At 51.7% G+C, this 11,635-nt stretch overlaps 3 protein-coding genes across 3 annotated transcripts; all 3 read right to left on the bottom strand.

Moving 5' to 3' along the window:
* Positions 1–374: 374 nt before the first annotated feature.
* On the bottom strand, positions 375–6,211 carry LOC135370237 (serine/arginine repetitive matrix protein 1-like). Its single transcript, XM_064603940.1, has 4 exons — positions 6,094–6,211; positions 1,156–4,319; positions 967–1,082; positions 375–904 (listed from the first exon to the last, which is right to left on the bottom strand). The coding sequence occupies exons 2-4, from the start codon at positions 4,290–4,292 to the stop codon at positions 825–827; spliced, it is 3,333 nt and encodes a 1,110-aa protein (XP_064460010.1). The 5' UTR covers positions 4,293–4,319; positions 6,094–6,211; the 3' UTR covers positions 375–824.
* A 1,797-nt stretch (positions 6,212–8,008) lies between these two features.
* Positions 8,009–8,497, bottom strand: LOC135369747 (uncharacterized). The gene has a single exon (XM_064603264.1). It carries the CDS (start codon positions 8,495–8,497, stop codon positions 8,009–8,011), a length of 489 nt encoding a protein of 162 aa, XP_064459334.1.
* Positions 8,498–10,861: 2,364 nt separating this feature from the next.
* LOC135369745 (uncharacterized) lies at positions 10,862–11,422 on the bottom strand. Its single transcript, XM_064603263.1, has one exon. It carries the CDS (start codon positions 11,420–11,422, stop codon positions 10,862–10,864), a length of 561 nt encoding a protein of 186 aa, XP_064459333.1.
* Positions 11,423–11,635: the final 213 nt, after the last annotated feature.

Genomic DNA, 11,635 nt, shown 5'->3' with positions numbered 1-11,635 from the left:
TTTGGGGATGGTTAATTTAATATTTAAAAATATGGGGCCATTTTCTGGAACTGAAGGGTGCACGGTATCAAGCAGATGTGGGCTTCCAAAATATCATTAGTTAAGATACCCCCGGAGCTGACCTTTAAAAAACGTAACAGTTGTATTTGCCTTGTGCTGTTCTCAACCCTATACAGGAGTGTCTTTTGCATAATGGCCGAGTAGGTGTAGCTATTTCGGAACCCGTAAGAGGAGAGCAAGTCGCATTTAAACCTGCACCGTAGGATTTTAGTGTCAATTGATCTACCATGCATCCGTCCTTTGTGGACCTTCAGAGGCAGCCGGCAACAAAATCGTCCTGTTACTATGAAGTTTGCTTCTACAGTTCGAAAATGTGAGCATGCTCGAAAGCTTTATTTTCAAGGTGACATTCATGCATGTGTGGAAGTCTTTCATTGGGTAAAGGGCAGTTATAGGCTTCGCAATGCAATCAACAGTTACCGCAGAGCGAAGGGAAGAATCGTCGGACTATTATTGCCACATACACACTTTTGACAACACTTGTGGCGTGGTATGATGCATCCGACATGGGCTTTCATATAAATTTTTTGTAAATATGTGTTGTCAGCTATAGAGGTCGTAATTCACACGACCTCTGTATGACGAAGCGCAGTGACTTTTGCAAATCAACAGCGGCAGGATATGCAGCAAGCTAGTAACGATTGCCATTCCTGGCATTTCATTTTATGGACAGCGTCACGACTGTATAAGCTGCCTTGATCGTTTCCTGTGGTGGCAGTACACGTACACGTCTAAACAAAGCCAACTCTTTTCTCTCTTTTTTCTTATTTCTTCGTCATATTTCGGCCAGGACCGGCTCTTGGTAGAACAGGAGTGAGCGAATGTGACGCTGGTTTCAAAAGCGCTGGAAGGAAAATACCATGCGTCAGATACAACCTCACTGATGCACAGCGTGCACAAACTCACATGGAAACGAGGACCCTATGATGGCCAGTATAACCAGCATTGCCGCGAAGATGAATATCGTTCCCAATATCAATATCAACGACCTCTCCGGAAATGATGATGGTCTCGCCATGTCACTGAAAAGACACGAAGCATTTTGGGTTACCTCCTGGTATGCAACGAAAGCTCAAATTATGAAACGTGGCACACCTGGGGTATCGATGCATGTAAAGCTTCCTTATGGCCCTCTCAATGGATCTCAAGTCCTGTTGGCTCCCTCCTGTCTGCGCGAGGTATTGACCTTGAACGTTACTATATCCCACGTTTCCTGCGCCTCCGCCCTGGACTGGAGAGAGCAGTGCGTCCTGTGGCGACTGTTGATAAACCGATGAACCTATCGCATATTCCGCAGTGGACGATGAAGAACTTGACATGTCGTCGTATCTTCTGGACCGCCTGTCCCTCGACTTGTACCTTCGGCCTCGTTCATTATCACCTCTATCGTAGCGGCGTCCCCTTTCTGTTTGATATAACCCATTCTCAGATGTTGAGACTTGAGGCTGTTGTCTCGGCATTGGTGGTTGCATCATTGATGAGGACATTATGGGCGGCATCATGGGAGACGAGACCTGAGAGCAGGCCGGAGGCATCATTGGCATCATGTTTTGCATCATGTTTTGCATCATCCGGGGCATCATGAATGAATTTGGCTGCGAACTCATCATCATTGATGGCGAATCCATCGGCATATAGGGGGGAGCGGGAGAACACATGAATGGTGGAGGCGGCATAGACTGGTACGGTAAAGGTGACCCAGGAGACTGCAGCTGAGTTTGAGTGTGTATTATTAGAGGTGGTTGCATGGAGGCGTCATTCGGAGCCTGACGGTGGATGACCACGGGAGGCGGTGAAGATTGTCCGGGAGGAACTGCTGAAGGCTGGTGATGAATGATCACCAGAGGAGGCGGAGATTCCCGCCCTGGCTTTGAAGAACGCCGCCTGTGCCCGCTACTTGAACTGCTTCGCGGGCTTAGGCGTGGGTTGCTGCTAGAGGGGCTTCCACTTTGGGGGTAATCGAGCGGGCTTGATCGCCCGCGGCCACGACTCTTTCTTCGGCGGGCTTTTTCTCGACTACCACGCCGTCGTTGAACACGGGCGGTGGATGCCAATCCCTGATCTGCCGCCTGGGCTTTACGACGAATGATAATAGGTTGGGAAGGATCTACGGTAGCTTGGGTCTTTTGGCGAACAACCATGGGATTTCTCAAGTACAGTAACGATGATGTTTCATGCGTTATGACGAGAGGATTCTGCGGTTCTGGCATTGCATTTTGAAAGAACATGGAGCTTTGTGGTGGAACCAGAGGCGGCTCATGCGGTACGTATGAAGGGAGCTGACTCCGACGCTGGTAATCCGATAAAAGAAGTTGCAGTAGTCGCCACTGCGCTGGAGGAAGCACCTGCATTAGCTTATCCATGTGTTTCTCAAGGAGGTATCGGTGCGATGGTGAAAGCACGATGTTCTGTTGCAACAACTTAACTTCGGATGGTGGTAACTGTAACTGCTGGAGAACCATCCGCTGCTGAGGCGTCAGCGCCCGATTTTGTTGTTTCATGAGATCTTGTGGCTGTTGCAATCCCATCAGATCACCAACCTGCATTTGTGGTTGTTGAAGCTGCGCCTTCTGAAGGAGTAATTGTTGCTGTTGAAGCTGCTGCTGTTGGAACTGAAGCCGTTGCTGGTCGAGCTGCTGCTGCACACTGGACTGTTGCGACAGGGGCTGCTGTAGAAGTTGCTGCAGTTGGTTTGACTCCAACAGGCGCAGAACGTCCTTTTGCCGGTGGCCACGCGGCCACGCTTGTTGGTTCGCTTTGAGCATCTGCAGTTCTCCTTGCTGAGCCGCCAAACGTTGTTGTATCATGTCGGGCGTCTCGGTTCCTTGTGCCAGCATCTGCTGCATTGGGCTGATCGTAAGTGGTAACATATCTCGCGGTGGTGAAAAGGGTGCTGGCTGCGTTGGGGTATGTATTATGATGGGTTTTGGAAGCTCCGCATCAGCCGTTAGCCTTGATCTTCGCGGGCGTCGTTTATGCTTTCTGCGCTTAAGTCGCTTTCGCCGAGATGACTTTGACGCGTTAAGGTCTCGAGATGCTGATCGTGTGTGACGTGGTTCTTCCTGTGGCGTTTGTGAAAGCTGCTGCTGGTGAATAATGATTGGTTTCGGAAGCTCGTGGTATACCGGCTCTAGTGGTGGTTGCATGTGGATCTGTATCGTCGGAGGAAGGTCGGGATACTGTGTGTTCGCTAGGCCTTGAACAAACTGCTGCATCTGATTCATGCCAGGCGCTCCATATAAGACGTCACTTGACAGCGCAACCGGCGGCCTTCCTCCGATTTCACTAATCACTGTGGCTGAAATACTTTCGTTGGCCGTAGTCACATCGTAGTAGGTCGTCGTACTTTCAGTGTCGCTGTAGTAGCCCGCACCCGACGGATACGTTCCTTGTTTGTAGTACTGTTCCGGCGCGGCACTGGTTTCAAGTGACGTATAGGAAGGGGTCTCGAATCTGGGCCTGAGCCGGTACATGACGTCAACTACCACGCCTGGTCGCTTGGCCCCGAAGGTTGTGACTGATGACGTGTCTTCTGTTCCATATCCCCTGGTGTAGTCAGTGATGTCCGAGCTTGTTCCGTATGGTGGCCTCATTTGTGGTTGGAAGCCTACGGCTTGCCCCATGCTTTGTGGATACATAGACATCGCTGGGTATCCCATTGGGTATCCCATGCGTCGAGCCATAGGTTGCATGGCTTGAGGAGCAGCAGTCCTAGGCCGAGTACCTGCCGGAGGACCAGGTGCTACTGTGGATTTTTGTGGGGGTGCCCCTGCTGTTGCGGCAGGAGCAGGTGACGCAGCTGCAGGAGGTGCAGGAGCTGGTGATGCTGCTGGAGATGGCTGCGTGGCTCCAGCTTTTGGTTCTGGTTTACTCTCTTCTGCTGGAGGTCGAGTTTCTTCAGCTTCAGCTTTTTTCTTTCCCTTTTTCCCTTTTTTGCTGCCCTTTTTGCCGCTTTTCTTGCCTTTCCCTCCTTTTTTCCCTTTCTTGGAGCCCTTTTTACCTTTGCCCTTGCTTCCTTTCTTTCCTTTTTTGTCTTTCTTCCCTTTCTTTTCTTTGCCTTTACTACCTTTCTTTCCCTTCTTGCCTTTTCCCTTGCTCCCCTTCTTTCCCTTACTTCCTTTCTTCGACTTGCCACCTTTTTTTCCTTTTCCTTTGCTGCCTTTCTTTTTGCCTTTCTTCTTTTTCTTTGCATCGTCGTCCTCCTGACTCTCTTCAACCTCTGCATCCGGCATGGTCAGGCCTTATAGTCACGGTTTCCACTGCAAACAGGTGTAGGTATCACGTCAAGTTGTCAGTCTCATTGTGCACGTCACCGATCACTCTGGGCCTATGAAGTTGATTTGTGATTGTAGAGCGGTATAGTCGGAAATTAAGACGTATGAGACGCTCTTGCATTTTTTTCTGATAGAATATGAGAGCCTTCGACGTTCTGGCATGCGTAAATGTGCGTCATTATAGAGTTCAAATATTGTGTGTGTGCCTTTGTTTGTCCCTTTGTGCCTCTTGCGTACATGTCGCACTCAAAGGACTTTCGGCCCGCAATCAGACGCCACGAGTAACAGGTTTAATGTAATGTCTCCTAGGAAAGGTAGGTGTTCGCTGCGCAATCTGAAAATAACGATGCAACTGTAGCTTCCGTACTCACGCAAGGAAAGTTGGTGACAGGAACACACAAAAAGCACTTTGCGCGAAGCACACAATCCTTTCAGAATAGCGTGCGCAAGCAAACGCAAAGAAACATTACTGTGCGTTTTACTCTGTTTTTTTTTTTGCGGTTTTCCCTGTGCGCAGTGTACACCCACTATTTCCTTGCGCTGTTTATGCCATACTTTACGCCCCTACTTCACGTTCACGGTCGGTAGTTATTGTGACCGCCGCCGCGCTGCCTGATAGCCGCCTTACACAATATTTCATGTCACGAGAGAATAGGACATTACTAAAAGTAGCAACATCAAGAGCACAGCATGGGACCTGTGCTGTATCTCCCATTCGGCAATGAGAATGCCCTGCAGTCGACATTTTTGTAACAGCCCTGCTGTTGCCGTCGCTTGTGGCAAATCATCTTGTTCGGTCACGTGTTACAGCCATAAGATTCTGTTTTAGTGCTTCCCCTGAATGCATCGCATCGGCAGTGAAGTGGCTTTGAAGTGTTTCTTTAGGAGTGGTCAGCATTACGCTGCCTTATTTACAGATCTGCGCGATTTAGTGCAAGGACATCCGATCCGAACGACGTGCATGGATGTCTGGCCACGCCGTAGTGACCTCGGTAGGCCGCTGTTTGCCCTGGGTTTTCCTCAGACGGTAAAATTCTCTGTGAAGTCGGCCAAGGATCCTCTTACCCCGCCACACACCACTCGAGTACCATGCCGCAAGGGAGGCTTGCAGAGCGCTCGGACATAGCACGCTGCCGGCACCACTACAGTGGACCACACAGTCTTTTAACGAGAGCCAGTACGTCTGTGCACGATGGTGCACAATCGCGTTGATTACAAACGGTTTGTTCGCTGACCATAGGTGAGGCCATTCGCACGGTCTGCAGTGGCGGATCCAGTTGGGGGGGGGGGGGGGCGATCGCCTCCTCAAAATGTCAGTTCATACATTGGATTTCCCTCTGCTCCTCCCCCGCTACGCGCTCCGACAAAGAACCGCCCCCTCTCCCAAACCGAGGGTCTGGATCCGCCCCTGTGTGGAAGCGCACCCCTGTGATTTTCGGGAAGGATTTGCATTGTAGAGGCTGCGCTGTAGGAGAGAAAGGAGAATTCCAGCATATTGCATTTTTGTATTTTTCATATCACAAAAGGCTATGAAGATACCGCAGCGTAACTACGAAAGCGACAGTAAGTCTCCATAGCACAATACGCAGTACCACCGTAACGCCGTATGCTGCATACTACGAGAGCAATAGAATACACCTCAGTATTTCTCATCCTGTTGTGTATCCTTTAGGGCGTTGACATGCTCATGTACGCGTGTCATGTCATAGCTGCAAAACACGTAATATATGCTATTAAAACCGGTCAACGTGGACAATACCTGAGGATACCGTTGAAAGAACCTCTTGCCGATCCACACAGCTTTGGTCCGCAGCGGAAATCCCTGGGGCCGGTTCTTGGCAGCCGAGCGCGTGCAATGAGCGGCATGACGATGCTACTGTGTTCATTCGCTGTCAGGAGATGGTGCACAATGTTGCCTAGTGTAGCGAGCCTCGAGTGCGGACAAAGAACGTGTCATATATTTATTTAATGCTATTGCAGTGACGTCGTTGTCAACAACGAAGAAAAAGTGGCGTGGATGTCTGGCCACGCCGTAGTGACCTCAGTAGGCCGCTGTTTGCCCTGGGTTTTCCTCAGACGGTAAAATTCTCTGTGAAGTCGGCCAAGGACGCAGGATCCCCTTACCCCGCCACACACCACTCGAGTACCATGCCGCAAGGGAGGCTTGCAGAGCGCTCGGACATAGCACGCTGCCAGCACCACTACAGTGGACCACACAGTCTTGTAACGAGAGCGAGTACGTCTGTGATCATTTGAAGCCTCTCTCGTCTATCTGCGGTGCTGAATGCAGCCTGTAAAGTACCATGTTACCGGCTCGACAAAAAAAGAAAAAGAAACGATATTGTCCATCGTGCGTGCCTGAAGCCGATTCTCTGAAGCGCACTTGCTCAGCTAGACGTCCGAAAGGCTGCATATCTTAACCGCACCTTCTATCGTGATAAAGCAAATATTGCAAAAAGATGCACATTAAATCATTGATTAGTTAGTAGAATAAAGTAGACCACGGAACTTTCAGCAACCCGCCATGTGTGCTACTGGTTCTACTGCAAAAACTGTAAAGCTGTTACACAACCTGAATCAAAATCCTCTCGGCAATCTAAACAAATCACAGCGAGATCCCTGACATCCTCACGGGAAAACAATATAGCACACACTACAGATCTACAAAATACGGTGTCAGCAGTTCACACACGAGTTCGCACGTAGTGTTCACGATACAGTTGTGAGACGAGTCTCACTCCAGGAAGGCTACCAGCAGACGGATTGCCTTCTGTTGATTGCGCGGAGTATGCCAAGCACCCAATAAATGAGCCAGCTCCACTGGGCGGTCCGTCATGCGTAAAATGCCAGCAAGGAGTGACCGCCGTCATCTACCGCATTACACTCGGGGCACAACGTAGACTGAACCAGACCCATCCTGTGTAGTAGAAAACGGCAGAACGGGACGCCAGCTCGAAGACGGTGAATAAGAGTATCAGCAGCTCGGGGTACACCGCGAGGTATGAAAAATCTTAGGTTGAGGTCCATATCTGTCGTTGAGTATTCAGGTTACGGCTACTGTCTGCAAACCACAGTTGACGAGAAACGTCGTACGTGACGCTGTGTAGTAGCCGGCGGGCGTCGTACGCCGTGAATGGGATAGCACGAGATCGACGCATACTGTGCGTGACGCAAGGCCAACAGACAGAAGGAATGACCTGCTACACGGAAGGACAGGATGAGAATGATTGTTTATTGAGGCGCGCGGGTGATGCGAAGGCACACTACACTGCTCCCCCACCCCCCTGGTGGAAGAGGTGAGAGGATGAAGCATCACGACGGAAGAAGGCTCGAAGCCCTAGAGAGCTCCTGGGTTTAGGCTTCTGAGAAGACTCGCAAACGTGCGTTGAACACAGGTCGGTGTCATCAAAAGACACCGGTGGGCAGGGATGCAATGAACGCTGGCTTTAAGTGGTCGACAGACATTGTCTGATGGCAGCCGTCGATGTTGACGAGGACGTGTTGACGTCGATGTTGACGAAGTTTTGTGCGACCGGGATATGACGCGGTAAGGACCAGCGTATGGGCCACCAGGGATTGTGAGGGGTCGGTAACTGTAGGAAAACGTGCGTCGCAGTGGATAGGTCAGAGGGTACATGGCACGGTCTAGAAGATGTGTTGCGTGTGGGCACAGGCTACAAAGACTTGAAAACGCCGCAGAGGAGAGCGAGATATTCGGGAGCATAAGGTGGACTGGCTTGTGGGCTGACGAGCTCGGCTGGAAGTCGCAGAGGGGTTCCGAAGACGAGCTCGGCGGCGGAACAGCCGAGGTCAGGCTTGAGGCAGGAGCGCAAGAACAGGAAGTATGAGTGGCAACGCGCGGGCCCAGTGAGGGGGGTTGGGGAGGGCCCGGAGGCTGGAGCTGATGTGACGATGAAGGCGCTCCACGAGCACGTTGGCACATGGGTGGTAGGCGGTCGTTCTAGTGCGTTTAGTACGTACGAGACGGCAGCAAACAGGGCTGACTCGAACTGAGCTACGCGGGCCGTGACTACCTCGTCCGGAACGCCATAACGGCTAAACCAGGTGCGCAAAAGAGCATCAGCGACGGTCTCTGCGTGACCGTCTTGCAATAGAGTTGCTTGTGGCCACCTGGTGAACCTGTCGATGATGGAAAGTAGCATCGAAATCCGGAAGACATCGGTAGAGGACCGACGATGTCTATGTGTAGAGTTTGAAAGCGACGATCCGGAGTGAGGAACTTGCCGGGTGGCGAACGAGTGTGCCGATGTACCTTAGACTTCCTGCAGCCGATGCACTGCGTAACGCACAATTTAATGTCCTTGTACATATCGGATCAAACGTAGCGCTCGGAGAGTAACCGCTTGGTGGCGCGAATCCCGGGATGGGCAACGTCGTGAAAAGCGCGAAAGGCTTGGTGTCTCAGTGCCCTTGGAACGTATGGACGCTGGATGCCAGCTGACGTGTCGCACGTGAGTGTAAGCGGGATGTCAGGAAGCGCGACCTCAATAAGCTGGAGCGATGTAGACGCGGATTGCTTTACAAGGCGAAGTTCCTCGTCATCTTGCTGAGCACGAGCAAGATGCTGGGGTGAAAATATTTGTGGATAGAAACGAAGATATTCGGCTGAAGACGTCGACTGGTACGTTTTGCACTTCACTGATTTGCTCAATAGTCGCGGAAAACTTGGCGAGGAAAGCGAGATGGCAAATTTCCCGCGGCGAGTGATTCTGATTAGCGGCACGGAACGCATGGACAAGAGGAAGGTCGTCCGTATGCAGGGTGAAAATCCGTCCTTCGAGGAAATAACGCGCCGCACCGCAGAGTAAGCCGCTAAAAGTTCACGACCAAAGACGCTGTACCGTTGCTGGGCGGGGGACAGCTTTGCGGAAAAGATGGCAATGGGCCTCCACTGTTGTCCGATACGCTGCTGTAGCACGGCTCCAATGGCAGTACTGGACGCAGCAACGGCTAACGACGTGCCAGAGGTACAGACCAGACCAGAGATACAGAACTACGACTCGGCCGCGACGTGCATGTGAGGGCTTCGAGTGGCACCAAGATGGATGCACTGTTAGGAATAAATCGGCGGAAGAAGTTTACGAGCTCAAGGTAGCGACGGAGTTGACGTTGTGACTCTGGTGTCGGAAAATCCTGCACAGCCTTGACCTTGGATGGAAGCGGCTGTATCCCGTTGGAATCAAGATAATGGCCCAAAAACTCTAGGGCTGAAACTCCGTATTCGCATTTTTGTACCTTAATTAGGATGCCGTGTTCTTGCAGGCGAAGAGAACAGCTGGCGAAGATACATTCGGCGCTCCTCTGGTGTCTCGCCTGCAACAAGAATGTCGTCCTTGTGAGCAAAGACGAAGGGCAAGCCGTGGACGACAGAGTCTATGAATTTTTGAAACGTTTGAGCCGCGTTCCTCAAGCCAAAAGGCATGCGCAGAAATTCGAATAAGCCAAATGGTGTCGTGACGGCTGTTCTGGGGATATCTTCGGGTACCATGGGAATTTGATGATACGCCTTGATCTATTTTGGAAAAGAGGGTGGCGCTATACAGTTTAACAGCGAAGTCCTGAATGTTAGGAAGAGGGTAGCGATCGGGCACAGTGAGGAGATTGAGGGATCTGTAGTCACCGCAAGGTCGCCAGTCCCCGGTCTTTTTCGGGAGGGTCGGGTCGGGTTGGAACTTCTGCATGGCGATTGCGAGCTTCTCAGGTGCAGGGCGACGACATCGTGAAATGACTGGAGGGCCTTTGGTGATGATGCGGTGCACAACGTCGTGTTTGACGGGCTTCGACCAGTCGCATGGTTGAGTTATTGAAGGAGAGTCTCGGAGGATGTCAGCGAACAGGGACTGTAACGCCGTGATGGGCATAGTTCGTAATCCTCTAGAATTGTCCACAGGTATTCCGTGTACGGCAAGAGACGTGGTAGAGTCTTGTAGCCGGCGACGGGCAATGTCAACCAAGAGCTGCCGAAGTGTTCGAGGAAATCGGGTTCCCAGTATTGGCTGATTCACCGCAGCGACGGTCGAGATCCATCGAAATCGACGACGAAGACCGAGGGGGCAAGGTGAGGGACTTTTGGCCCAGGAATTCCTGTATTGTTGACCGCCGTGACATGCCAAATAGGATTCTGGCGGCGTTGGGAGTGGATCGCTGGAAGAACGGTTACAGCGGCGCCAGTATCGACGGGTAGTTTTATCCTGGTCTTCAGTTCTGTAAGGTAGAAAAGGCGACAAGGTGCAGAAGGCAGGGCGCCGGGTGTCGCCGTTATCGGCGCGAGAGACCATTTCCCGGCCATTGGCATGGTGCACTACATTTCCTCGCTAATGCACCGAAGTTGAGATGATACCAGAAGTACGGGAGAGAACAGTCTTGCGACCGTTCCTTCTGGGAAGAGTCTGGTGTGGATGAACGAGCAGAACGGCATCGGAAACGGTCTCGGGAGGCACGCCGTGCGGGAGACCGAGCACGAGAGAGTAACGCATTGCAAGAAGTGGGCTCTTGTTCCATGCTCTTCAATTCCAGAACTTCCTGTCGGAGAAGAGATACGCGGTCGGGATCCGAATTGGCGGCGGTTTGGCATTGGTGTTTAGCGGCACCAGCTCGGACGCCAAAGTCAAAGATGGTGCCGGTGACGAGTGAGCGATGGTTGGCTGAGCTACTGCGAGGACTTTATCAGCGACGTCAGCAAGAGCCTCTAGTGTTGTATTCGGAAGGGCCGCGAGTACCATGCGGGCTTGAGGGGGGAGGCGAGTGAGGAATAATTCCTTGAGAAGCACATTGTCAAAGGTACGTAGTCGTGTACCTAGAAGTCTGTTCATGAGTCGAAGCAGCTGGGAGGGCCGACGAGCCCCAAGTTCCTCAGCCGCTGACAGCTGGCGCAAATGCTCTCGCTCAGATGCCATTGTTCGATCCGTGATAGCCTTCCGTAGAATGCCGTAAGGGGCGGTGCTCAGAGGAGTGGTGAAAACATACATAACCTCCACGGCAATTTCTGGGGGAAGGTTGCTGACGACGTGATGAAATTTTGTAGCTCGCTGGGTGATGCCAGCCAGGGCGAACTGGCTCTCGGCCATCTATAACCATATGTCGGGGTGGGCCTCGTAGAATGGAGGCAGCTTCATGCCCACGCGTCCGATGGTGGCCTGCTGTTGCAAAGTGTTGTCACCGACAGACATATCACGTCCGGGTCACCAATTGTGGCGCAAGGCCAATAGACAGAAATAACGACCTGCTACACCGAAGGACATGACTGTTTATTGAAGCGCGCGGTGAAGCTACGGGCTTGA

This window comes from Ornithodoros turicata, chromosome 10, assembly GCF_037126465.1.
Source record: "Ornithodoros turicata isolate Travis chromosome 10, ASM3712646v1, whole genome shotgun sequence".
In the NCBI taxonomy this organism is placed as follows: domain Eukaryota; kingdom Metazoa; phylum Arthropoda; class Arachnida; order Ixodida; family Argasidae; genus Ornithodoros; species Ornithodoros turicata.
This window is presented reverse-complemented; position numbering and strand designations above follow the sequence as displayed.

Coding starts and splice junctions, on each gene's coding strand:
- LOC135369745 (XM_064603263.1), bottom strand. CDS start 11,422: ATGGCCGAGAGCCAGTTCGCCCTGGCTGGCATCACCCAGCGAGCTACA.
- LOC135370237 (XM_064603940.1), bottom strand. CDS start 4,292: ATGCCGGATGCAGAGGTTGAAGAGAGTCAGGAGGACGACGATGCAAAG. Junction 1,083..1,155: donor TACATGCATCGATACCCCAG/GTGTGCCACGTT, acceptor GTGTCTTTTCAG/TGACATGGCGAGACCATCAT. Junction 905..966: donor CATAGGGTCCTCGTTTCCAT/GTGAGTTTGTGC, acceptor TTTTCCTTCCAG/CGCTTTTGAAACCAGCGTCA.
- LOC135369747 (XM_064603264.1), bottom strand. CDS start 8,497: ATGCTACTTTCCATCATCGACAGGTTCACCAGGTGGCCACAAGCAACT.